Source organism: Pelobates fuscus, chromosome 5, assembly GCF_036172605.1.
Source record: "Pelobates fuscus isolate aPelFus1 chromosome 5, aPelFus1.pri, whole genome shotgun sequence".
Taxonomy (NCBI): domain Eukaryota; kingdom Metazoa; phylum Chordata; class Amphibia; order Anura; family Pelobatidae; genus Pelobates; species Pelobates fuscus.
Window position 1 is genome coordinate 344,996,322 of NC_086321.1, and position 24,709 is coordinate 345,021,030.

Consider the following 24,709-nt stretch of genomic DNA (forward strand, 5'->3'; position numbering starts at 1 on the left):
GCGGCTGTGCAATTGCGCGACCGGGCCCCTTTAAAAAAAAATCGCAGCAGCAAAGTACTGCTGGGAAGAAGTGGCCGTCACTTCCTCCAAGCTCCTTCCGCAGGGGAGGGAAGAAATACAGGCCACGAGGAGGGAAGAAAGCCAGGCCGCGGGAGCCACGCCGACTCCCATCAGCCACAGTCTTCCACCTGCAAAAAAAAGGTAAGCAATGTATGTATGTATGTGTGTATGTCAGTATGTCAGTATGTATGTGTGTATGTCAGTATGTATGTATGTGTGTCAGTATGTATGTCGGTATGTATGTGTGTGTATGTATGTATGTGTGTGTGTCAGTATCTATGTATGTGTGTCTGTCAGCATGTATGTATGTCTGTGTGTGTGTGTAAGTCAGTATGTGTATGTATCTGTATGTATTTCAATATTTATGTATATGTCTGTTTATTTATGTATGTATGTCAGTATGAGTGTGTATTTATGTCCTTATGCGTGTGTGTGCAGTGTGCATAGGAATTCGTTCATATTGTTTATTGTCCGGACCCCAACAGGGTCTGAGGGACAGTGAACTGGCCCCCTGTTTAAAAAGTTTGAGGACCCCTGTCATTATGTATATATGTATGAATGTCATTATGAATGTATGTCAGTATGAATGTATGTCTGCATGTCATTATGAAGGTATGTCTGTGTGTATGTATGTCAGTATGCATGGATGTCAGTATGTATGAATGTATTCCAGTATGAATGTATGCCAGTATGAGTGTCTGTATGTATGCCAGAATGAATGAATGTATGTCTGTGTGTATGTATGTCGGTGTATGTGTCCATCTGTCACTATGTATGCCTGTGTGTCTGTACATGTGTGTATTTTTTCCCAAGTAAGTGGGTTAATCTCAAAAAAATCTGTCAACATTGAAGTTGCTGTTTAGTAGATAGGAGAGTGCGCTGGATCTTGTGTATTGTTTATTGTATAATATGGCCCCCAGCAGCACCCCATTTAAGCATGTTTAGGTGAGTGCAACCATCCCCCTATGTTTCCTATATATATTTGGGAGTCTAGCCAACTCCTTGGTTTTGCACCCCTCCCTGTTACAGGTGCCTCATATCAGGTCCCTATTTAGCCTTGTACTGCAGAGAGCCTCAGATGGATTTTTCCCCCAAGTAAGTGGGTTAATCTCATAAGAGCAGACATTAGACTGTGAGAGTAAGACCTGCCAAAGATGGGGTACATTGACGTTGTGGCAGGCTTATGCAATGTATGATCATATAATGTAACTAAATCCCCATTATTTGTTTTGCCTAGATTAGGTGTTTTAAAAAAAAACTTTTACAAACTAATAAAATCTGTCAACATTGAAGTTGCTGTTTAGTATGTATGCCTATATGCGTGTATGTCTGTTTCAGTATGTGTGTCTGTTAGTATGTATCAGTGTGTGTGTATCTGTGTCCTTTTGTATCAGTGTGTGTTTTTGTGTCTGTGTATGTATTCCTGTGGGCGGGATTTGGAGGCAGACCCTGTGGGCGGAATTTGAGGTGGGCCCCTGGGGGCCCAGCCCCTGAGCTGAGTTAGGGGCCCCAAAATTTCTGGTGGCGGCCCTGCCAATCGCTAGTGGTGAGTTCTGTTCTAGCAAATCTTCAATGTTTTACTCTATATTGTAATTTCCTTTGACGTGACAGTTCCTTTTGAAGGACCCCGTCTTAAAAACTGGATAATCAAACCGGGCACCACAAAGAAACAAAGCGAAGCCCTTTCAATGCCATATTTACTACATAATTGCTCGTTTACTGCAATGTATTACTAAACACTAACAGAGTTATTTACTAACACAAGAATTTGGGGGAATTCTAAATAAATTCAAAGTGAATTTCAAATTGAAGGCTTAATCAGCCAATCTAGACAAATTCTCTGAGTCAGCTACGTTTGCAATTTAACTACTTTGGTCTTTAATTTAAATCAGTTTGAATTCACAAACAATTTTCACGTTAGTAAATAGCCATGTAGGTTTTACCTGTCTTCCTTATATTGCAGTAACTCATGAACCACATTAAATGTATCATTCTTAAATTATATAGAAACCATTGTCAACCCTAGCATGAGGTTATTTACTAGGTGCACTTCACATAACAGAACCTGTTCAATTAGTGTTATGTCACCCAAATAACAAAAAATGTGGCTGATAAAATTGAAAAAGCAGACCCATAACAAGTCAATGCCACTGTAAATGCTACTAACTTTTATGAATATATAAAATCTGCCAAGCCTATCCGACTATGTGCATTACTAAAACATAGCTACCATTAAATGGTAACCAGGGCCGGACTGGGAAGAAAATTCGGCCCGGGCATTTTTTAATCACAGCGGCCCACTAAGAAGGGGGCGGGGCAGAGAGGGTGTGTGTTTTGTCATCACTAATGACAAACACGCCCCCTCTCAAAGTGAGCATGTTGGTTCAATGCTCTTCCAGGGCAGACCATGCGCAGAACTCTGCTAAAGAGCTCTAGCATGAGAAAAAAGCCCTGTATTTGTTCTGCACAGCGCAAGCAAATTTAATAACATGCTTGCACTGTGTTTCCTTGCAACTTGTCTCTGGTGTCTCTATAAATGGATACCAAGAGACAAAAATGCCAGGAAAGAGTATTGTGCATGTGTTTGGAGCCTGCTTGTGGTATTACGTGTGTGTAGAGTGAGCTGATTGTGGTGTGGTATTGTGTAATAAGGTCGGTTTTAGTCGTGTTGTGTTTGTGGTGTAATGTAATGCATATGTGGCTAGGGACTGTAGAGAATGTGTGTATAGGGGAATGTAGCAAGTGTGTGCATACAGGCTATAGTGTGTGTGTGTATAGGTGATGTAGTGTTTGTAGAGAGTGTGTGTTTAGGGGTGTAGTATGTGTTTGCTTTCAAGGAATCTGGTGTGTGTATAGGGGATCCAGAGTGTGTGTGTGTGTATGTATATATTTATATATATGTATAGGAGTCTAGTGTGTGTTTGAAGGACCCAGAATGTGTATAGGAGATCTAGTGAGTGTGCGTATATAACGGATTCAGAGTGTATATAGGGATCTAGTGTGTGTATGTGTGTAGATGATCCAGAGTTGGGTAAAGGATGTAGTGTGTGTCTGGAATGTAATGTGTTTAGGGGTCCAGTATGTGTGTGAGGGGTGCTGTGTGTGTGAGGGGTGCTATATTATATAAATATGTTTAGAAGTATTGTGTATGTGTGTGATGCAGTGTATCGGGGGGGGGGGGGGTTGTGTGTGTATGTGAGGGGTGCAGTATGTGTGTGTGAGGGGTGCAGTATGTGTGTGTGATGGATGCTGTGTGTGAGGTGTGATGTGTGTGAGGGTGGTGTGTGTGTGTGAGGGTGGTGTGTGTGTGTGTGAGGGTGGTGTGTGTGTGTGTGAGGGTGGTGTGTGTGTGTGAGGGTGGTGTGTGTGTGTGAGGGTGCTGTGTGTGAGGGTGCTGTGTGTGTGAGGGTGCTGTGTGTGTGAGGGTGCTGTGTGTGTGAGAGTACTGTGTGTGATTGTGTGTGGGTGCGGTGTATGATGTGCTGTGTATGATGTGAGTGAGAGTGTTGTGTGTGTGAGAGTGTTGTGTGTGAGAATGTTGTGTGTGAGAGTGTTGTGTGTGATGTGTGTGAGAGTGTTGTGTGTGATGTGTGTGAGAGTGTTATGTGTGATGTGTGTGAGAGTGTTGTGTGTGATGTGTGTGAGAGTGTTGTGTGTGATGTGTGAGAGTGCTGATTGTGATGTGTGAGAGTGCTGAGTGTGATGTGTGAGAGTGCTGAGTGTGAGAGTGCTGAGTGTGAGAGTGCTGTGTATGATGTGTGATGTGTGTGAGAGTGCTGTGTGTGAGTGATGTGTGTGAGTGCTGTGTGTGAGTGTGATGTGTGTGAGAGTACTGTTTTTGATGTGTGTGTGAGAGTGCTGAGTGTGATGTGTGTGTGAGAGTGTGATGTGTGAGAGTGCTGAGTGTGATGTGTGTGTGAGAGTGCTGAGTGTGATGTGTGTGTGAGTGCTGAGTGCGATGTGTGTGTGAGAGTGCTGTGTGTGAGTGTGGTGTGTGTGAGAGTGCTGTGTGAAAATGTTGTGTGGGTAAATAAACAAATAAAAAACTAAGGGGGAAAATAAACAAATAATAAAACCGGGGGGGGGGGGAGGGAGTAAATAAACAAATAATAAAACTAAGGGGGGTAAATAAACAAATAAAAAAGTAAGGGGGGTAAATAAACAAATAATAAAACTAAGGGGGGTAAATAAACAAATAAAAAAACTAGAGGGGTAAATAAACAAATAATAAAACTAGGGGGGGTAAATAAACAAATAATAAAACTAAGGGGGTAAATAAAATAAAAAAACTAAGGGGGTAAATAAACAAAAAAACTAAGGGGGGGTAAATAAACAAATAATAAAACTAAGGGGGGTAAATAAACAAATAAATAAAAACTAAGGGGGGTAAATAAACAAATAAAAAACTAGGGGGGTAAATAAACAAATAAAAAACTAGGGGGGTAAATAAAAAAATAATAAAACTAAGGGGGGTAAATAAACAAATAAAAAAACTAGGGGGTTAAATAAACAAATAATAAAACTAAGGGGGGTAAATAAAATAAAAAAACTAGGGGGGGTAAATAAACAAATAAAAAAACTAATAAGGCATTAAATCCCCCCCTCCCTTCTTACCTTTAGCGCGAGAGGAACCCGGCGGAGCTGCAAGATAGAGCTCCGCCGGGTCCTCTCCCTCCCTCCCCAGCCGCAGGTCTATTTAAGTGGGCCGGTGAGGGAGATCTCTGATCTCCCCACCGGCCCGCCATGGACTACAGCAGGGCCGGCGCTCGGATAGTGCCGGCCCTGCATAGACCGGCAGGGGAGATCCTGGGACCTTCCCCTGCCGGCCTCGGCCCCTGGCCACCGCGGCCCACCGGGCATTTGCCCGGTGTGCCCGATGGCCAGTCCGGGCCTGATGGTAACTATAGGCACCCAGACCACTTCAGCTCATTTAAATGGTGTGGGTGCAGTGTCCCAGGTCCCTTAACCCTGGAAAGCTAATTATTTTTAAGACACTACAAGATTTACCTTTCAGGGTTAGCTGCACCTCTAGTGGCTGTGTATTGGGTTGGTGCTGGACCCAGGTACGTGACAGAAGGGGCTTCTAACCCCTGCTAACTCCTTCTGCACCATGGGGGGGGGTTGTTTTCCTGGCAATATAGCTTCCAGGGGTGGGCTGGGCGGGGGGGGCAGGGAGGCAATTGCCCCCCAGGCCGCCCAAAATTCTTTTAGGACCGGCCGCGGCGGGCCGGCCCTTTAAATGCTGCAGCCCCAAGCGCTCTGTAAAGAGCGCTCAGATGGCTGCAGCTGCTTTTCCCTCCCTCCCCTCCCCTGTAGCGTGGCCGAGCTGGTCTCCTGTCCGCGGTGCCCGGCCGGAGTGATAGGAAGGTGCACACTGAGTGTGCACTTCCTGTCAGTCCGGCCGGTTACAGGAAACAGAAACTCCTGTTCCGCGCGGAGTTTCTGTTTCCTGTAACCGGCCGGACTGACAGGAAGTGCACACTGAGCGTGCACCTTCCTATCACTCCGGCCGGGCACTGCGGACAGGAGACCAGCTCGGCCACGCTACAGGGGAGGGGTAAGAAGAGGGCGGGATAAGAAGAGGGGGGGTAAGAAGAGGGGAGGGGGGATAAGAAGAGGGGGGTAAGAAGAGGGGAGGGGGGAGTAAGAGGGGAGGAGGGGGAGTAAGAGGGGAGGTGGGGGAGTAAGAAGAGGGGAGGGGGGGAATAAGAAGAGGGGGAGGAGGGGGAGTAAGAGGGGAGGTGGGGGAGTAAGAAGAGGGGAGGGGGAGTAAGAGGGGAGGTGGGGGAGTAAGAGGGGAGGTGGGGGAGTAAGAAGAGGGGAGGGGGAGTAAGAAGAGGGGATAGGGGGAGTAAGAAGAGGGGAGGGGGGAGAGTAAGAAGAGGGGGAGAGTGAGGGGGGAATAAGAAGAAGGGAGGGGGGAGTAAGATGGGGTGGGGAGTAAGAAGAGGGGAGGGGGAGTAAGAAGAGGGGAGGGGGAGAGTAAGAGGGGAGGGGGGAGTTAGAGGGGAGGGGGGGTGAGGGGGGAAGTAAGAAGAGGGGAGGGGGAGTAAGAGGAGGTGGGGAGTAAGAAGAGGGGGAGAGTGAGGGGGAGTAAGAAGAAGGGGGGAGTAAGAAGAGGGGAGGGGGGAGTAAGATGGGGTGGGGAGTAAGAAGAGGGGAGGGGGAGAGTAAGAAGAGGGGAGGGGGAGAGTAAGAGTGGAGGGGGGAGTTAGAGGGGAGGGGGGAGTGAGGGTGGAAGTAAGAAGAGGGGAGGGGGAGTAAGAAGAAGGGGGGAGTAAGAAGAGGGGAGGGGGGAGTAAGAAGAGGGGAGGGGGAGTAAGAAGAAGGGGGAGTAAGAAGAGGTGAGGGGAAGTAAGAAGAAGGGGGGAGTAAGAAGAAGGGAGGGGAAGTAAGAAGAAGGGGGGAGTAAGAAGACGGGGTGGGGAGTAAGAGGGGAGGGGGGAGTAAGAGGGAAGGGGGGAGTAAGAGAGGAGGGGGGGTGTAAGAGGGGAGGGGGGAGTAAGAAGAAGAGAGGGAGGGGGAGTAAGAAGAGGAAGAGGGGGAATAAGAAGAGGGGGAGGGGGGAGTAAGAAGAGGGGGGAGTAAGAAGGAGGGGAGATAAGAAAAAGGGGGGAAGAAGAGGGGGAGGTGGAGTAAGAAGAGGGAGAGGGGGAATAAGAAGAGGGAGAGGGGGAATAAGAAGAGGGGGAGGGGGGAGTAAGAAGGAGGGGAGATAAGAAAAAGAAGGGGGTGAGTAAGAAGAGGGGGGAGTAAGAAGGAGGGGAGATAAGAAAAAGAGGGGGAAGGGGAGGGGGAGTAAGAAGAGGGAGAGGGGGAATAAGAAGGAGGGGAGATGAGAAAAAGAAGGGGGTAATAAGAAGAAGGGGGGAGTAAGAAAAATGGGGGGGGGGTAAGAAGGAGGGGGGATAAGAACAAGAGGGGGTAAGAAGAAGGGGGAGTAAGAAAAAGAGTGGGGAGTAAGAAGAAGAAGAGGGAGTAAGAAGGAGAGGGGGAAGTAAGAAGAAGAGGGGGGAGTAAGAAGAATAAGGGGGGAGTAAGAAGAAGAAGGGGGAGTAAGAAGAAGAAGGGGGGGTAAGAAGAAGAAGGGGGGTAAGAAGAAGGAGAAGAGGGGGTAAGAAGAAGAAGGGGGAGTAAGAAGAAGTAGGAGGGTTAAGAAGAAGAAGGGGGGAGTAAGAAGAACACAGGGAGGAGGGGGGTAAGAAGAACACAGGGGGGGTGAGGAGAACACATAGAGGGAGGAGTGAGAAGAACACAGGGAGGGTGGAGGGGGGATGAGAAGAGCACAGGGAGGGTGGGTGATTGTGATAAGAGACCGCTAAGGGAGGGTGGGGGAGAGCTCTAAGGGACAGAAGGGACAGCTCTATAGGACAGGGGGCAAGACAGGGAGCTCTTTCACACTATGCGCACACACACACAATATGCATCCCTATACATACACAGAAACACACAATGCATCCCTATACATACACAGAAACACAACATGCTTCCCTTACACACAGAGAAACACACAATGCATCCATTACACACAAAGACAATGCATCCTTTGCACACAGAAACAGACAATGCAAACACACACACAGCTTTTCTTACATACACACAGAAACACAATGCATCTCTTACACTCAATGCACACACATACAGACACACACCTTGCATCCCTTATGCATACAAACACAGATTCACACAATGCATCCCTTACACACAACCAGAAACACATAATACATCCCTTATACAAAAATACACACTGCTTCCACTACACACAAACACACTGCATCACCTGCACAAACTGGTATCCCTATACACTACATACCATAAGCACACATATTAGATCCTCTACAATAACACATACCCTACACACTCCACTCCCTGTGAGCGAACTCATGGGTGGGTGGAACATATAAGTGGACTTATGAGTGGGCCTTATGGGCATACTCACCGTCAGGCCCTGGGGCCCAGACCTTGAGCTGTGTAAGGGGCCCCAATGAATGGAGCTGCTTCCAATTCTCCCAGAATTTTGTGACCACAGTTGCAAACAGCCTCCAGAGATCCTGTTCTACACCAGACCAGTGGAGCCAAACTGCAGCCCATCATCCTCCTCATCTGGTTGTAAGTAGGCAATCTAGTATATTATTAGTGACACTAATCTATAATTTACCTCACATTAAATGGACACTATAGCTTAATGAAGTGGTTCTGGTGTCTATAGCTGGTCCCTGCAGGCTTTTTAATGTAAACACACACTGTGTGCAGCACTGGCGTTAGTTCATATGGGTGGGGCATTGTGATCTCACATGGGGGGCGGCACATTTTTATTTTGTCTAGGGCGGCAAAAATCCTTGCATCCTGGGCAGGTGCACCAGTCTACTGGAGACCCACAGGAGGGGAGTGCACTGATTGCACTGCACTCTCCTCCTGCCCAGACCTGTCTTTACCGCAGTGCAAGTGCCCTCTGCCCCTAATTTACAGTGGCTCACACTCACAACAAGCAGTGCCTGGAGCCCTTTGCAGAGACGGGAACAAAGAGGTTCTGCGGCAGCTGGCTGTCCTGCAAGCATTACATTAAACAACTGTTCCCCATGCAGGCCACAGGTGGCGCTGTGCTAGGAGAATGTGATTACTCTTCACTTCCTCCCAGCCTACAGAGCAGCGCATGGGAGAGAGAGAGGAGGAGGCATGATTTAATCTTACAATAAATCCACTAAGCAAATCTTTATAAATTTGGGGGGATCAGCTCTGTTTCCACAGTTTATTGGTGTTTACTCTGATGTCTGTATTAATATTGAGGGCTGTCTAAGTAGTTACATCAGTGTGTGTCGGCAGGGCCAGCTGTTGGGGTGTGCAAGCTGTGTGGTCACGCAGGGTGCCATCACAACAGAGGCGCCCGGCGGCCAACACAGCTCACAAGTTGGGTACACCAGCATATTTAATTTAAACGATTCGCTGGTGGTCCACTGGTGCGCACCAGCAGTAGGTGCAGTCAGATCATATCCTCTCCCTCGTGGTTCCAGCGCTCAGTTAGTGAGTCAGAGCACAGGCTCAGAGATTCTCAGGCTGCGCTCTGACAACATTGACAGTCAGAGCCGTGAAGGAGCGGGTATGGCAAAGAGCTACTGATTAGCATAACATCAATATCCGTTAGAAAACCAGGAAAAGGTGGGCATGGATTGTGAACTGATTTGGTGGTGCAATGGGCCACTTGACTGGTTTTGCCCCCCAGGCCTAAGGCTGCCAGCCCTCCCCTGATAGCTTCCCCTTCCATCAAGCCCCCTCCCCCCATCTCTGTCACTTACCTGGGTTCAGCCGTGATGTCCCTCAGTGCCGGTTTGGGTTCGCCTTCACCCCTCCCCTGCCGATGACAGCCACTAGCAGGTAATTATTGCAGTTTGTTTAAAACTGCAATAATTACATGTTCAATGTTAAAAGTGATGGGGCACTGCACCCAGACCACTTCAATGAGCTGAAGTGGCCTGGGTGCCTATAGTTTCCCTTTAAAGAAGAGCATGCCTTCACTTCACACACTGATATCCAGGGCAAAATCCTTCTCGAAAAAAAAAAACACTGGCTACAAATAGAAAGAGTTGTCTAGGTCTAATGGAAAGAATTACACCAACAAATGGACTTTACTAGAGCACACAAGTAAAGAACCGTTCAATACCAACAATTCTGAGCATGTTAAATATTTATCACAGATGTCCAGGATTTTAGCATCTACTTGACTACAATACATAATATAATAGATCATCAAAGGCCATTTTAAACTGTGGGAGAAAGAAGGCAATAATGCAGAACTACAATGATGGACCACAGATTATATGAGGCTTGGGATGCACAATAACATTGTCTATCAATAATATAGATGGTGACAGTAAAGATGCATTTAAATGGACCACTTGGTCAACAAAACCAATGCAACAGCTATACGGTTATTATTATAGCCCATATTCCATTCTACGCTTCTATCTATTTCCTCGAAGGGGTCTCTGACCGATTGCCTTATTCTGTGGGTTTTGATTTTGTAAATTATGCTGGAACTTATGTCACCTTGACGCCTTGTGGTTTGCTTAATGTCGGTCCTGGACTCTGTTAGTCTTATTTTTCTGTTATGTCTTACGTTTGTGCAAAAAAATTCCTAAATACATTTTTTAAATGATAACTATGAACAAGCCTACCCCATCAAAATTCTACGATCTGCAGACGAATGTTAATGTGTTACAAACCTCAACACCTTCAATGACCAAATTACGTTTAACCGCAGAATTATTTCTTTCTTTTTTTCCTTCTTCAAAAAAATTGGACAGTCTGCAGTATGCATATTAAGGATGCTAAATTACTTAAATTATTAAACCTGCTAAACTGTTAACATGCATAGACGTTGTCCAGGTGCTAAAATAATAAAACATTCAATCTGGATTGCACACATGTGCCCACCGTGGATTCTCTACTTACTGTAGATTGAATTACTCTGATCAGCAAAACGAAGGCTGATTTTCTGGGAGCACCATGAGCCCATTTGGAAGATTCATTTGAAGCAAAAGATGCCCTACCACAATGCACTGCACATGCTGATTTGAGCTCTTTTCCTGCTTTTAAGGGAGAAATGTGTCCCCGATGAGTACTAGCAGTGGAACACTTGCCAGGATTTAACTCAAAGGGACACTATAGTCACCAATACAACTTTAGCTTAATGTAGCAATTTTGGTGTATAGATCATGCCCCTGCAGTCTCACTGCTTAATTATCTGCCATTTAGGAGTACACCGTCTGCATAGAAACACTGAACTTTCCTCATAGATATACATTGATTCAATTAATTTCTATGAGGTGATGCTGATTGGCCAGGGCTGTGTTTGGCATGTGCTGGCTCTGCTCCTGATCTGCCTCCTTTAAGTCTCCGCAAATCCAATGCTTTACTATGTTAAATGTTGTGACTGGCTCAGTTCATAACTTCTGATGATGTCAGCCAAGCAGGCAGATCAAGGGAAGAGCCAGCTGCTGGAGACTTGAAAAAAAGTAAGAATTTACTATATTTAGTGAAGGCTAGAAGGGCCAGGGAGGTTAGATGGTGGTTCTAACACCATAGCGTCAGGTATTCATGTTTTATGTTCCTGAACCTGTAGTGTTCCTTTAAACAAAAGTTGTTTTGTTCACTATAGTGTTCCTTTACGATTCTAAGGAAATCAATTACTACACTTATTATTTTTATTTTTTTATAAAGCACCAACATATTCTGCTTTACAACTATACAAGTTTACTATCTACGAGGATTTGAGGTAGGTGCAATTAAATCTGAACGTGATTGAAACGTGGGTGTCCTAGTTCTAAGTTACTGACATTACCATTTCTATAAACAACCATGCTTTTTGTTAGATGTGGCCATTGATGTTTTTATTCAGCTGTACAAAACAAAGCAAGGATTATAGGGAGAAAAAAAAAATGAATGAAAGAAAATAACCTTATTATATTATAATCACACAGAGAACGTAAGTGATTAAATTTGATGGCGCTATATAAATAACATAATAATTATAATAATAATTAGTGAATTTCTGACCTATTATTCAGATGAAAAAAATATATACGCTCCCACTCTCTGTTTAATATCTGGTTCCCCAACTCTGAACTTGACAAAGGAGAGACAAAAAACTATGCCTGTATTGCATAACTCCTAAAGGGACAACTAGAAGTGGCAAAGCATCAGAACTTTAATGGATAACAGAGGATTAAAGGCTCCATTAAAGGAACACTAGAGTCACCAGAACAACAGCTTTAAATAGTGGTTCTTGTGTCTATAGCCAGGCCTTGCAGGCTTTTAAATGTAAACGCTGCTTTTTCAGAAAAAAAAAAAAAAGTAAGTTCTTACATTGCTGCCTAGGGACACCTCGAGTGGCAGACACTCAGACGGCCACGAGAGCTGCTTCCTGTGTCAGTTCTGCACAGTGTGCAGGACCTTCAGTCAGTGTTGCCACGCTCTGCGTAGAGGCGCTGAACGTTCCCTGTAGAGATGCATTGATTCAATGTATCTCTATGAGATGTGGATTAGTGCAATGCAGTGCTTTGCTGTTCATGCGCAATAGCCTCCTAATGCTTTCTATAAAGGTGGGGCCCGCCATGGCGAGAACAGCACGGCAAGGGAGAAAAGGTGAGTGAAATCACCTTCTCAATGCAATCTGAAGGGGGACGTGGGGTGGGACGGGGATCAAAACAGCCATTTCAAAATAAAGGAACAAAGTATTCATTCAGCCATACAATGTATCTTTGCACAGGCTCCAGACTCACCATCAATTGCAAGGAAGGGTTATGTATAACAAACTAAGTTTTCACATTTATACCGGATTTCACATTTTTTTTTTGGTTTTATTTCTGAGCTTGATAATAAATAAAATCACTAGGGAGTACTACATACATACGTGTCCTCTATAAAGGAGACTAAAAGCATATAAATTAGTTAACCCCCTTGTAGGTACTTCTGGGGTAAATACTGATCGCCTATGTGTTTTGCTTGTAATTACTCATTAGATGCCCAAACAGCATGAGCCAAAAGCCCAAACAGCAAAGTATCGTGGAGTGACTGTTGCCTACAACATGACACTGCCGTGGAGGTAAGTTTGTAACTTTTTATCTTATAACACTATAGTAGTATTTCATGTGGTGAAAGAACAATGGACTTTTACTTCTCAGGAGATGACAGTTCCACTTTAAAATTGTCTAACAGGTTTTTAGAAATATAACACTTTGTGACTGCAACAAGCAATGCAGTGTACTTATAGATGTTTCAGGATTACATCTGGGTTCAAATTACACTGGTTTTACTTGGAAAGGAAACTCAATAGTTAGCTTGAAAACTAATTAGTGAATGTGAAAAAGGAATTTAACCCCTTCCTACCAGATAAAATACATAACCAACATCTCAACAAAGTGGTCTGGGTGCCACTGGTCCCCCCCCCTTTCACCCTGCAGCTGAAACCATTGCCGTTCTGCAGGAATGTCAATGCTTTCTTTGCAGGGTTAAAGGGATACTCCAGGCATCCAGACCACTTCTGCCCATTGGAGTGGCCTGGGTGCCAACTCCCACCACCCTTAACCCTGTAAGTGTGATTATTGCAGTTTTCATAAACTGCAATATTTACCTTGCAGGGCTAAGTCCTCCTCTAGTGGCTGTCTATCAGAGAGCCACTAGAGGGACTTCCGTGTTCTTAGAACACGGAAAGTGTGTTATAAGACGCTGGACGTCCTCACGCAATGTGAGGACCTACAGCGTTGCCGAAATCCCCATAGAAAAGCATTGAATAATGCTTTCCTATGGGGAGGTCTAATGCGCGTGTGCGGCCATTGCTGGGCATGCGCATTAAGTCTCTCCCGCCGGCTGATGTCGGCGGGTGGGGGAGGAGAGCAGGTGGAGCCTGACCCAGCACCGAGGGACATCGGCGCTGGAATCCGGTAAGTCACTGAAGGAGGAGGGAGGGAGAGGGGCACTCCATGGTACTGGAGAGTCCCTTTATCCTGCCATAGTGGCTGTCCGTATGAAACAGTAAAACTCCACTTTTTAAAATCAGATTGTCGCAGCATGGTATTTTGTAGCACATGCGCACTAGCCTTCCAATGGTGTCCTATGAGAAAGCACTGTATTGGCTGAGATCATTGATCTTAATGATCTCTGCCAAGAAGGTAGGACAAATCACAGACAGAGCAGTGCAGCGAGAACTTAACCTTTAACCCTCCCTAAATGGGGCCTAGGGTACTGTAGTGTTAGGAACACACATTTTAAATCATATCAAAATACCACTTTAAGCACTAAAAGTTCACGTTAAAGGGACACTATAGTCACAAGAACAACTACACCTTATTGTAGTTGTTCTAGTGTCTATAACCTGACCCTGCAGGCCTTTTAATGTAAACACTGCATTTTCAGAGAAAATACAGTGTTTACATTGTTCCCTAGAGACACCTTTAGTAGCAGTCACTCAGACGGCCACAATAGGTACATCATGTTTCAGTGCTGCACAGTTCTGCATGGAGACGCTGAACTTTCCCCATAGAGATGCATTGATTGAATGCATCTCTATGAGGAGATGCTGATTGCCCAGTGCTGTATTTGGCTCCGCCCCCACCCCACCTTCTTGGCTGTGATCATCAGCATTGACCATTTCAGCCAATCCAATACTTTCCTAGCCAAAGAGGTACGGTGGGGCCAGTGCAGGCAGACCCATGCGGCTCTGTAAATAAGATTTTTTATGCTTATTTAAGGCGGGCAAGGGGGCTAAATAGTGTTTTTAACACTATAGGGTCAGGAATACATGTTTGTCTTTCTTTAAAAAGAGTGGTGCTTACATCAATGCATCATTTATCCTGATGTCAAGTTATTATTTAAGACGGCACTGATTCCCTCTACCTTATAGCATATTATACATTTTTTATATAATGCTCATTAGAACCATATTGGAATTTCCCTGAAGTTCCAACCTAGTCAAAAGTTATAAGGGACTAATTTATATTGTGTATTTTTCCTACACTTGACAAAAGGCAGAGCTATCTTTTATTAACATTTGTCAAGCCCTCAGATGGTTAAGGGGAATAAAGCTCTTTCTATGGGGGATCCTGCAGTCTCCTCCATAAACGTGTTGTATTCTTTTTTTTTTTTTAATTCTTTTTTTTTGTAGTGCAGAAGCTTTTAACAGACGGTTGCGAGGTACCCCAAAGGCATTCCTCCAACTTATTATAGACAGTTGAACAAAGAGGTACATGAGATAGCTAGCACAAATTTTATAATTAATTAGTAGTTGAGTATAAACATGGTAGAAAGCAAGCTTAGGTAACATGCTGGGTGTCGCTGTTCAGTCGTTTGAGTGCACTTCTGAGTGTATGCTTAGAGCGGAGCAAATTTCTATGCTAGTGTGCCTATTGTGTATACATGCCAAGTCTAAACAAGATTCTCTTTAAGTGGTTTAAGTAGTAAGAAGAATTAACATATCTAAGTGTCGTTTGTTTAGAGGTGTCTCCTGTTCTGCTTGTCTAACATATAGGGTATAGTGATGCAAGTTAAGCATTTTCAGCTAGAGATGTAAATAGTACAATCTAATATACTTCGCTGAGGATTTTGCTCATGATGAAACATGTAAAGGGTTGAACATATCAAGAGACATAGCACATAGCCTATAGCATTTAAAACGTAAAGTTAAACATGTGAGCTGAGAAAACAGGCTAGTAAACTCCACTGGGGTTTAGCCGGTGACCCTTCCCGCTCTTCGGGTCCTGCCTGCTGGGCTGCAGGAGACAAAAAGCTGTGGTTTCCCTGCCTCCGACCTGGTTGTAAAGAGTTCCGTTGTGAGGAGGGATCTGGCATGTACCACGCTGCTGGCCCTGGGCTCTACATGAGTCGACCATCTGTTCCGGTTCCATGCATGGCCGGCAACGGGTACAGGTGTTGGGCTGCAGTGAGAGGGGTTTCCTCAGGGGCTCAAGGCTCAGGAAGGCTGTCGTGGAGGCCAGGTCCAAGCCTGGGGTGCGGACGGTCGACAGTCCATGTGTGCTGCAGGAGAGTGATGGGGGAGCCCTCCAGTGTAGTCCCCGGTCGGAGGTGAATGTTTCCATCCGCAGTGCTGCCTGGGAGTGGTGAGTGTAGTTGGGCCTGGTGTGGGCTTTGAGGCCGCCATCTTGCAGGCAGGGCACACTTGTTCCGGCGCCACGTGCGGTTTGTTGAGCTCCTACGGAGAGTCGGCTCCTGCCAGTGGGGACCGGGATAACCCCCCCGGCCCAAGGGGGGGGGAACGGGGCCTGTGAGGCACTTCACCGGGTCTTGGCTCAGCTTCCAGGCTTGCCGGCAGGGCAGCGGCCGTCCGCCCCGCGGTTCACCCGTGTAGGCCGCGGGCTCCGAAGTTTCGTGCCATATGGTCTCGGAAACTCCCGATCTCGGGGTCCGCGGCAACGCCTGCCAGTTCCCGTGCTCAGTAGTGGGTTTCTTCTCCCCATTGTCTGTGGTGAGACCGTTGTTTTTTCCATTTTAGGTTGGGGTCAGCAGGAGCCTCTGTTGCCTGCGACCGGTCAGCATGGCGGTCAGGCCCCGCCCCCAACGTGTTGTATTCTTGAGCGACAGTACAGGGCTGACGTCAACTCCTGGCAGATGAAGCTCCAGGAACTGAAGAGGAATGGCAGGAAGATCAGCTTCAGGTAAGTAAAAACTACCCCCATGGCCACCAGAATACACACAGAAAGGTCTTTTGGAGTCTTTGCAATATATGTCTTACATTTAATAGATTTAAGAGTAGTTATGGTAGCACTCATCTCCACTAACACTCTGTAATTACACAGATGTCATCATTGAGTGACATTGTTACTCTATTCTTTTTTTTTTTTTTAATCAGAGTTTTATTGAGGATAATAACAATAGCCAACAAAGTATATACAGTGTATGGTGTACACCCCGGTACCGACACATGGACATAACAGTTGGATTACATATAATTCAAGCAAAACAGTCAAAGTGGTGCTATACAGTAATAATGTTTCTCAGTAAATACAACAACGTATGATTAGACAACTATGTCATTGTTTCCAGATTCCATATGACTTATTTCCAACCACATGAGGATTGTAGAGTTAGTCTATGTGTCATGCAGTACCACTAAAGAGAATACTAGTATACACTGTAGACAGTAATTCTTCTTCAATGTGCATGTGTTATGGGTCGAAAGTAAGGTCCGTCATGGTAGCTCTTTAGATTTATATAAGTCACAGTCTAAGTGTAGAATAATGCTACATCTAATAGAGCGCTTTTCTCCCATTTTTGGGTGCAATACTCTCGGCTATATTTAACATCTATTCCCTTTGAGAATTTTGGCTTCCAAATGTATGACAATAGAACTCAGGAAGAGATCAGTAAAGAAAATAAAACAGGAGGGGAAATGATGCAGCTTTAAAAGAAGAAAGATGACTCGGGCGGGCGCCCACTCACCTCAAAGCCCGCTCCCACCCCCCACCACCACTCCCCAGGCCGTCCAGCCATCCCAGAATCCCTCAGCCCTACGAATTCCAACCAAGGCCGCCAGCACTCGACATGTCTCATGCCAGTACCAAGCAAGGAGGCATGCATGGATTCTGCTAATGGAATGTCCTCTACCCTACCCATCCATTGCTCAACTGTAGGGGGTCTGTCTTGTTTCCAGAGCACTGGTATCAAGTATTTGGCAGCAATAAGGAATTGTTACTCTATTCTATTGTTCTCTGGCAAGCGAGGTACCCCTCCCAGATGAGTATTCACAGTAATTACAGCACATGCAATACAAATGCCTGACAAAGAGAAGATGAGTTGCCTTGTAATAGGGTTCTCCTGCTTTACCCGGTCACTCAGATCCCTGCATAGAGGGCTATGCAGACTCAATACTGAAACTAATTAATATGGGTATGGACCAAAAGATGTTATAGGTTTCAACAAAAACAGTGTATATTTACTTGCAATTCTGCTAGCCCAATATTTTGGGGAAACTTTCATTTAAACTCCCCAAGTTCACCAATTAACATGTACAGATTAAACCAAAATAGCAGAGTTAAAGAATATGTTCTGCATAGCTATACTGGTTATATTTTAGTGGATAAAACCAAGTTTTACGTGTATGAACAGAAACCCGCAATACCCCTTTTTACTATTTCTAAGATATCAGGAATTTCCATATATGAGTTAAAAAAAAAACGTGAGAGGTGCCTAAAACCCCTGGGTTAATATACATTGAGTAGTATTTTACTAGATAAACATTCATATACTCGCAAATACAGATACATACTCACAGACACACACCTTCCAGACACAAACAACACACTACCAGAGAATGCATATATACCCTGCGAAATAACCACACACACACACACACAGACACAAAGATATACACATTCACATAATATTTAAGTTGTTTTTAGACTTTGTCCAAAGGGTGATGGCTTCACTAGTTTCTAATATGGAGAATTCTGCTCTAGTCCGAGTTCTTCCTTTACTCACATGCAGAGTCACTGCTGTACAGGAGTGGGAAAGGACCAGTCAGGTAATGAGCCCACTACATGGAAAATTAAAGTGGTCCAGGAAGAGAGATATTTCTATCTTGCTAATTAGAACACATACAGTCCATGTGAACCAAGAGGGATCCAGTGCTTGGCCAGGCTCATTCGTAGAGTATAGTGCAGTTCTGTGCTGTAGATTGTGGGTGGAGGACAACATTGCACATGCTGTTCACAACAGACACAAATCAAAGTAAAGACAACATTACATGTAACATTTGACCTTTGCATTTGCAGACACTATACCACATCAACAGTAATTTATATTATGCCAATTTCAGCTTCACAGTCAGAAACCTTATTCCAGGCAATGGCAGCCTTCCTCAGAGGTTTTGATGCTTGGTGTGACCAATTTTGGGATAAACTAAGCCAGCGATATGAGACTATGTTGTCTCCATGCCCACTCACGGAGCATACCAATCACGAGGCCTGATCATGGCCTCCTACAATTGCCCTCACTCCTTCTCAATTACTTAGGCTGCAACCTGTTCGGATCACACATGCTGAACCAAATCCGTGTTCCTGGCAGGCTGCCTGGAGTTACTGCCGATACGTTCCTGAATATTTTATATGGCTCCTTAGAATCAGTGATCAGGGAGCACGTTTCTTGGAGATGGCGCAAAGCAGTTTTCTTCCTATTCATTGGCCACAAGGATCCTTCCATCCAGGAAGTTTGTCATACAGGAGTGGTGTAGGGGAGATGTCAGCAGTTGATTGATTAATTTAGTTAAGCGATTTTCTTTTCTTATATAAATGTGTTGTTATAGTATTGTAGACCCCACGGCTGCTACAGTTGTTTTAAAAATATCTGTGTAAACCAGTATATATTGTATTCTTAATCCTATAATTACAAAAACTGTGCAGACAACTAAACGGATAAACAATGCAATACTTGAAATCTCTCTTTTTGTTCCATATGATGTCATACCCACTATTGTATTGCTTTAGCCATTGCTCAAAACAAAAAATCATGTAAAAAGGTGGTAAAAAAACAAAACAAAAAACATTTATAACAATTTAAACTTTTTATTTTACAAAATTCTAGAAAATATTTTTTTCCCATTTGAAACAAAAAAAAAAAAAAAAAAGAGAGAGAGAGAGACATGAAAAAGGATATACAGAGCTCAAAGACAGACAATTTTCAGGACTGTTTAGGCCCCGGGAAGGTTTATATGTACAATAGTGTTCACATTTTACCAAGAAAAACAAACAAACAAAAAAAAAAAAAAAACAGAAACAACCAAGTATAATCGTATCTATCATTTGTACATAAAATATACCTCTAAATCAGGAATCTCAAACTCTGGACCCACACATGTTGATGGTCTACAACTTCCAGAATTCTTTGAATGCAACAGATGGGCAGTGAACCATAGGAGTTACAGTTAAAGGACCACTCTAGTGCCAGGAAAACATACTCGTTTTCCTGGCACTAGAGTACCCTGAGGGTGCCCCCACCCTCAGGGACCCCCTCCCGCCGGGCTCTGGAGAGAGGAAGGGGTTAAACTTACCTCTTTTTCCAGCGCCGGGCGGGGAGCTTTCCTCCTCCTCTCCATCTTGATTGCGACGTCATCGGCTGAATGCGCATGCGCGGCAGGAGCCGCGCTCGCATTCAGCCGGTCGCATAGGAAAGCATTTACAATGCTTTCCTATGGACGCTTGCGTGCTCTCACTGTGATTTTCACAGTGAGAAGCACGCAAGCGCCTCTAGCGGCTGTCAATGAGACAGCCACTAGAGGATTTGGAGGCTGAAACTGCTATGTTTATAAAAAAAAGGGTTAATCCTAGAGGTACCTGGCACCCAGACCACTTCATTAAGCTGAAGTGGTCTGGGTGCCTAGAGTGGTCCTTTAAGTAACATGGGGTAGAGTTAGAGATGCCTGCTCTAAATAAAGAGTATTCAAATACTGTGTCTTCAGATGAAACCCAGGACATCACTGACAAGTTCATGGGATTCACAGCTGAACTTTGACTTCTTAAAAGTGCTGCCCAGCAGTATGTGGAATTAATGAGCTCCCAATGTGAAATTAATTTATGAGGCCTCAAAGGGACTGCTTTGTTTACTTTTCACAAATTGCACTTTGATGCCCAAGTCTTGCCGGGCAGCAGAATGGAGAATACACACATGTCCCATACAAACATGGTGATCAGACAAGCCTACAATCATTTGTATTTGAACACACCTGACTTTAAAGGACTAATATGTACATGTGAAAGAATTAAACGGATATTCAACCTCAAAACTTGCATGTACAAAAATCTCCGACATTCTATCAATGTGTTTTTGAACTTCTAGGGGACAATATAGCCCAGTGGGTTAAAATTCAGCAACAAAGTTTAAGACCTCTGGTGGTTTCATTCCCATCCAGGTGAAAATACAAGTAGGAAAACAAACAAACAATACCTAGCCATATGGAATGAACAATGTACCCCAAGTAATCTGTCAATTCACCACAACAACCTAAACAAAAAGGGAATCTACACACTATTCAAACATAGTCTGACGAACTTCAACACTTAACTTGAAGATGTTCATAGAACACAATTAACACTACACTGCAGTCATATACTGACTAGTATGTTGACTCAAATCTACTATATAAAAAAAAAAAACATGTTATGGTCCCTTCTGAAGCATATGAATGCTAGCCAAAGTGGACTATACCATAAAAGATCGGATTCTTTTTTTCTCTAATTATGTTTGGCGTTTTTTGTTTTTTTTATTTATTTAAATTCAGCCTGCAATCAAGTTTTTGTTGTGTACACATAGATATGTTTCTTCTTGCAGTATCAGAATGGTATTATCTTTGCCTCCTGTATAGCTTGACTGGTGGCTGAAATTGTCCAACAGTCAAGAGGAGAAAGGAGGAAGGTGTAAGCACTGAAATCTGATTAACATTCGGCCCTAGGTAGTACTGAAAGGAAGAAAGAAAGTGAAACAGAAAACATTAAAAATAAAAAAACAAACTCAAAGAACAAAAAAATTATAATTCCACCAGAATTAGAATATTGCTGTACAAAAAAATACCATCTTTCAGCAGAATTTCTCACTGTTAAAAACAGCCCATTTTGAATCGGTTCACCATATGCCAAAAGCTAGAAACCAAATACTTAACTGTAACCTTTACAGTATATTACAGTGTGTATGATACACACAATAAGTAATCCTGAAACATTTTTACTTGTTTTGCAACATTTAACATAAATGTGCATATATAACAAAGTATTATTCTAATTAAACCTCTTCATCCAAAGAGACCCTTTTTTTTCACCATTTTTACTTTCTTGGTCGCATTAGACTGTGCAGCATTTCCTTTATGTGCTTCAAACCATTCAGGGAGTTTCCTCTTAGGAGTTATTCCACTATTCTGTAACAACAATCACAACAAAACATTAAAGGCTATCCTATATAGAGAAAGATAAGGCCAGGAACTAAGGAAAGTAGTTAGAGAATTGGGCAGACTAAATGGGCAATACACAAAATACACAACTATTGATTACTTTCATAACAATGTAAATTCCTAAACAAAAAATATAAACAATTATTAAAATATTATTTATTATATTTTACTTTACTGCAGTTGTAGAATCCTTTTTACCTCTATCTGTGATTCTGAGAATAGCTCCTCTGTATCTGCATCCAGTAAGGGTTGATTCCACGATGCCAACTTGATGGGAGCCAGATTCTGTGCTTTAGGTGCCTCTTTTCTTACGGGTTCTGTCTCTTGTATACTAGGTTTGCTTGCTTCTGCTGGCTTCTAAATTGTTAAAAAGAACACAGAAACCATAAATCTCCGAGCTAAAAGTACTTGTGTTGGCACTGTCAACCTCAGGAATCCTTAGTCAATGCAATTATGTCACATGTAAGTATATATATATATATATATGTACCCATCATTATCACATCACCCACACAATCGTTCAGAAAAGACAACTCTAATTTACATGCTCTACTTTTCCTGCCCTGTAACAAAACATAGAAAGAAACATTTTTAGGGGACTGTGTGAAGACATCTAGCAAAACCAAAAAACATTACCTGCAAACAAGTTAGAACTTGAGAAAAAAAAAAATCTCACTGTAGGTCCAAAGGGCAAATTTCAACAAAGAAAAATATTGAGCGAACTAAAACAACCTTTGCTCTGTTCGTTCATCTCTTCCCCAGAAGCAATGATCACCGTTTTCCCAGTCCTTTCTTAAATTTTGTTTTAACGATCTTGCTATTCAGGAATATTACTGATATTTAACTCCTGCCTGACACAATCGCGTTACCCTCTACAACTGTGATACAACCTGACTATTTTATCACATACTGGGGATAGTACAACTTTAAACGTTCTCTCAATGAAGAAGCGTCTAAGCATTTTCCCATCACTGTGAACTGGAATCAGGCCTGAATTTCATTAAAGGGACATTATAAGCACCCAGACCATTTCATATTAATGAAGTGGCCTCGGTGTCATGTCCCTTTCGTGTGACTGCATTGCAGGGTTTCAATGCCTCTAGTGGCTGTACACAGATATAGCCAGGTTAGACTCGGCTATTTTAATTAGACGTTCTCAGACACCATCCGGTTAGTGCAGCGCGCCATTTTGCCACGCACGTGCACTAGCCTTCCAATGCTTTCCTGGTGTATTGAGCCCAAAAAAAGCACCAGACACACTTTCTCTAATTGGAGTGATATAGTCATTTCACGATACCGAAATTCTCACCATTACTAGTGCATTAACTAGTGCTGACGACGTAACAGTAACCTTGTGATAAAGGAAAGCGGTCTCCAAGAAAAAAAAAAAGAAGATTTCTACGGAGTAGTTTCATTGAACAATAAATGTGAAATGTCATATTCATCACATAAGTTAAATATCTAGATTATCACAGGTAGTATTATCACAGATAGCTCATACTTCCACAATGCATAGAATAAACACAATATTCTCTTTATTACTAACCTTCTTTTCTATCCACGCAGGGCTGGGCAGGGATGTTCTATGCTGTGTGTTCTCAGATGGTGCGCCTTGCTGTGATGGAGGATGTGGAATAGTTGTGTTGGAGACAATCTTCTCATTACAGCCCTCCTTTCCTAAAAGTGCTATCACCATCCTGATTAGGTAGATGTCAATGTGGGGTGGGACCAGATCGTGAATAGCTTTAAAACTAGACAGATCTTAATAAACAAATATATGCACATATTAGTTATGTTGATGAAAACATTCACACACAATCACCCCTTAAAGGGGCTTTTACATACAATTCACAAATGTCATAAAGAACAATGTTTATCATGATAAACCACAGTACTGTTAGCAAACGATAGCCTATATGAAATGGATGTAGAACGGCCCAATTAATCGCCAAAACACTAAGCTATGTAAAGCAATTTCAAATAAATAACACTTTAGCTTTCTGAATTGCTCTATATGTAAAGAGTGAGTCCTCTTTTTCATTTTACAAAAAGTGCAGATTTCAATAGAAATTGGCACTTTTATATATTAACCTTGCTGCACCCCTTGGCTGTCAGACAATTGGTCCGGTTACTTCCAGGTTGTTTATCTTAGTGGAGATAAACTCAAGAGGCAGAAATTGCCCAAAGCACCTGCCTTGCAAATACTCATTAAGCTGCATTGGACCCTCTGTGATTGGACGGTTACAGAAAGTCTGGGCGGGGTTAGAATGGGAGGGCTTGCAAAAACCGCAGTCAAGAAAAAAAATGCACCAGTAAATGCTTGCATGTTTGCATTGGGAGTATATTTACCAAATTGTTTATATATATTAATATTTTCATTAAAGTGTTCCTTTAACTGAAACACAATAAAAATAGTTTGTTGTTATTCCTGCTCAGTTAATCATACCTTCATATAAAATTGTTAACACCACTCGTGAATTGTTTGTATTCCTGGTGTGTCTAGTTCTAGGTGAGTTTATCTATTCCCAAGTAAATGGCAGATCATGTTTGTTCACACTGCATGTCATTTAAAACATACATATGTGTCATTGATGTGGTGAAAAAGCTTATTATTATTACTATAGCAACAGCTACTTTGTTGGGAAAAAAAACAAGAAAAAAAAGGAAAGCTCACAAAAAGTCCAAATTATTATGTATACTGAATATTCTAACGGTTAAGTCAGATTCCAGATAATTATTGTAAACCTCTGTTTCTTTACAATTAAATGAGAATGTAGTAAATAAAATGACTGATTACTATTGGAGGTTCTCAATTCTGCCATTTATGCCGGTAAACAAATACAGATAGTTCAGAACACACCCAAGAGACTCAGTGGCTCAATTTCATGCTGTATTGGGTGCTCAACAAATATTCTGCATCTAACCTGGTGGATAGGCTGCTTCACCATCCCTAATGTATTGTACTTTCATCATCCAGAGTTTAACCCCTTAAGGACACATGACGTGTGTGACACGTCATTATTCCATTTTATTCCAGAAGTTTGGTCCTTAAGGGGTTAAAGAGTGTGAAACACACTCTAACCATGCACAACACAGTTTCTGAGTATATCTTGCAAAGAGAAATCTTTTTTTATCCCGATTTAGCTTTGCCATGAGTTGTTATTCTTTTTTTTTATTGTTAGTAGGCAATTAACACATTCAGAT

The 24,709-nt window shown here is 43.1% G+C and overlaps 1 protein-coding gene across 1 annotated transcript in view; it reads right to left on the reverse strand.

Moving 5' to 3' along the window:
- Positions 1-20,817: 20,817 nt before the first annotated feature.
- Positions 20,818-24,709, reverse strand: part of WRN (WRN RecQ like helicase) — an 87,746-nt gene continuing 83,854 nt past the window's right edge. Inside the window, exons 33-35 of the mRNA XM_063455829.1 lie at positions 23,052-23,266; positions 21,704-21,862; positions 20,818-21,472 (exon numbers count right to left, since the gene is read on the reverse strand). Of these exons, the coding sequence (XP_063311899.1) occupies positions 21,350-21,472; positions 21,704-21,862; positions 23,052-23,266 (497 nt within the window). The 3' untranslated portion in view covers positions 20,818-21,349. The remainder of the gene's footprint in view (positions 21,473-21,703; positions 21,863-23,051; positions 23,267-24,709) is intronic.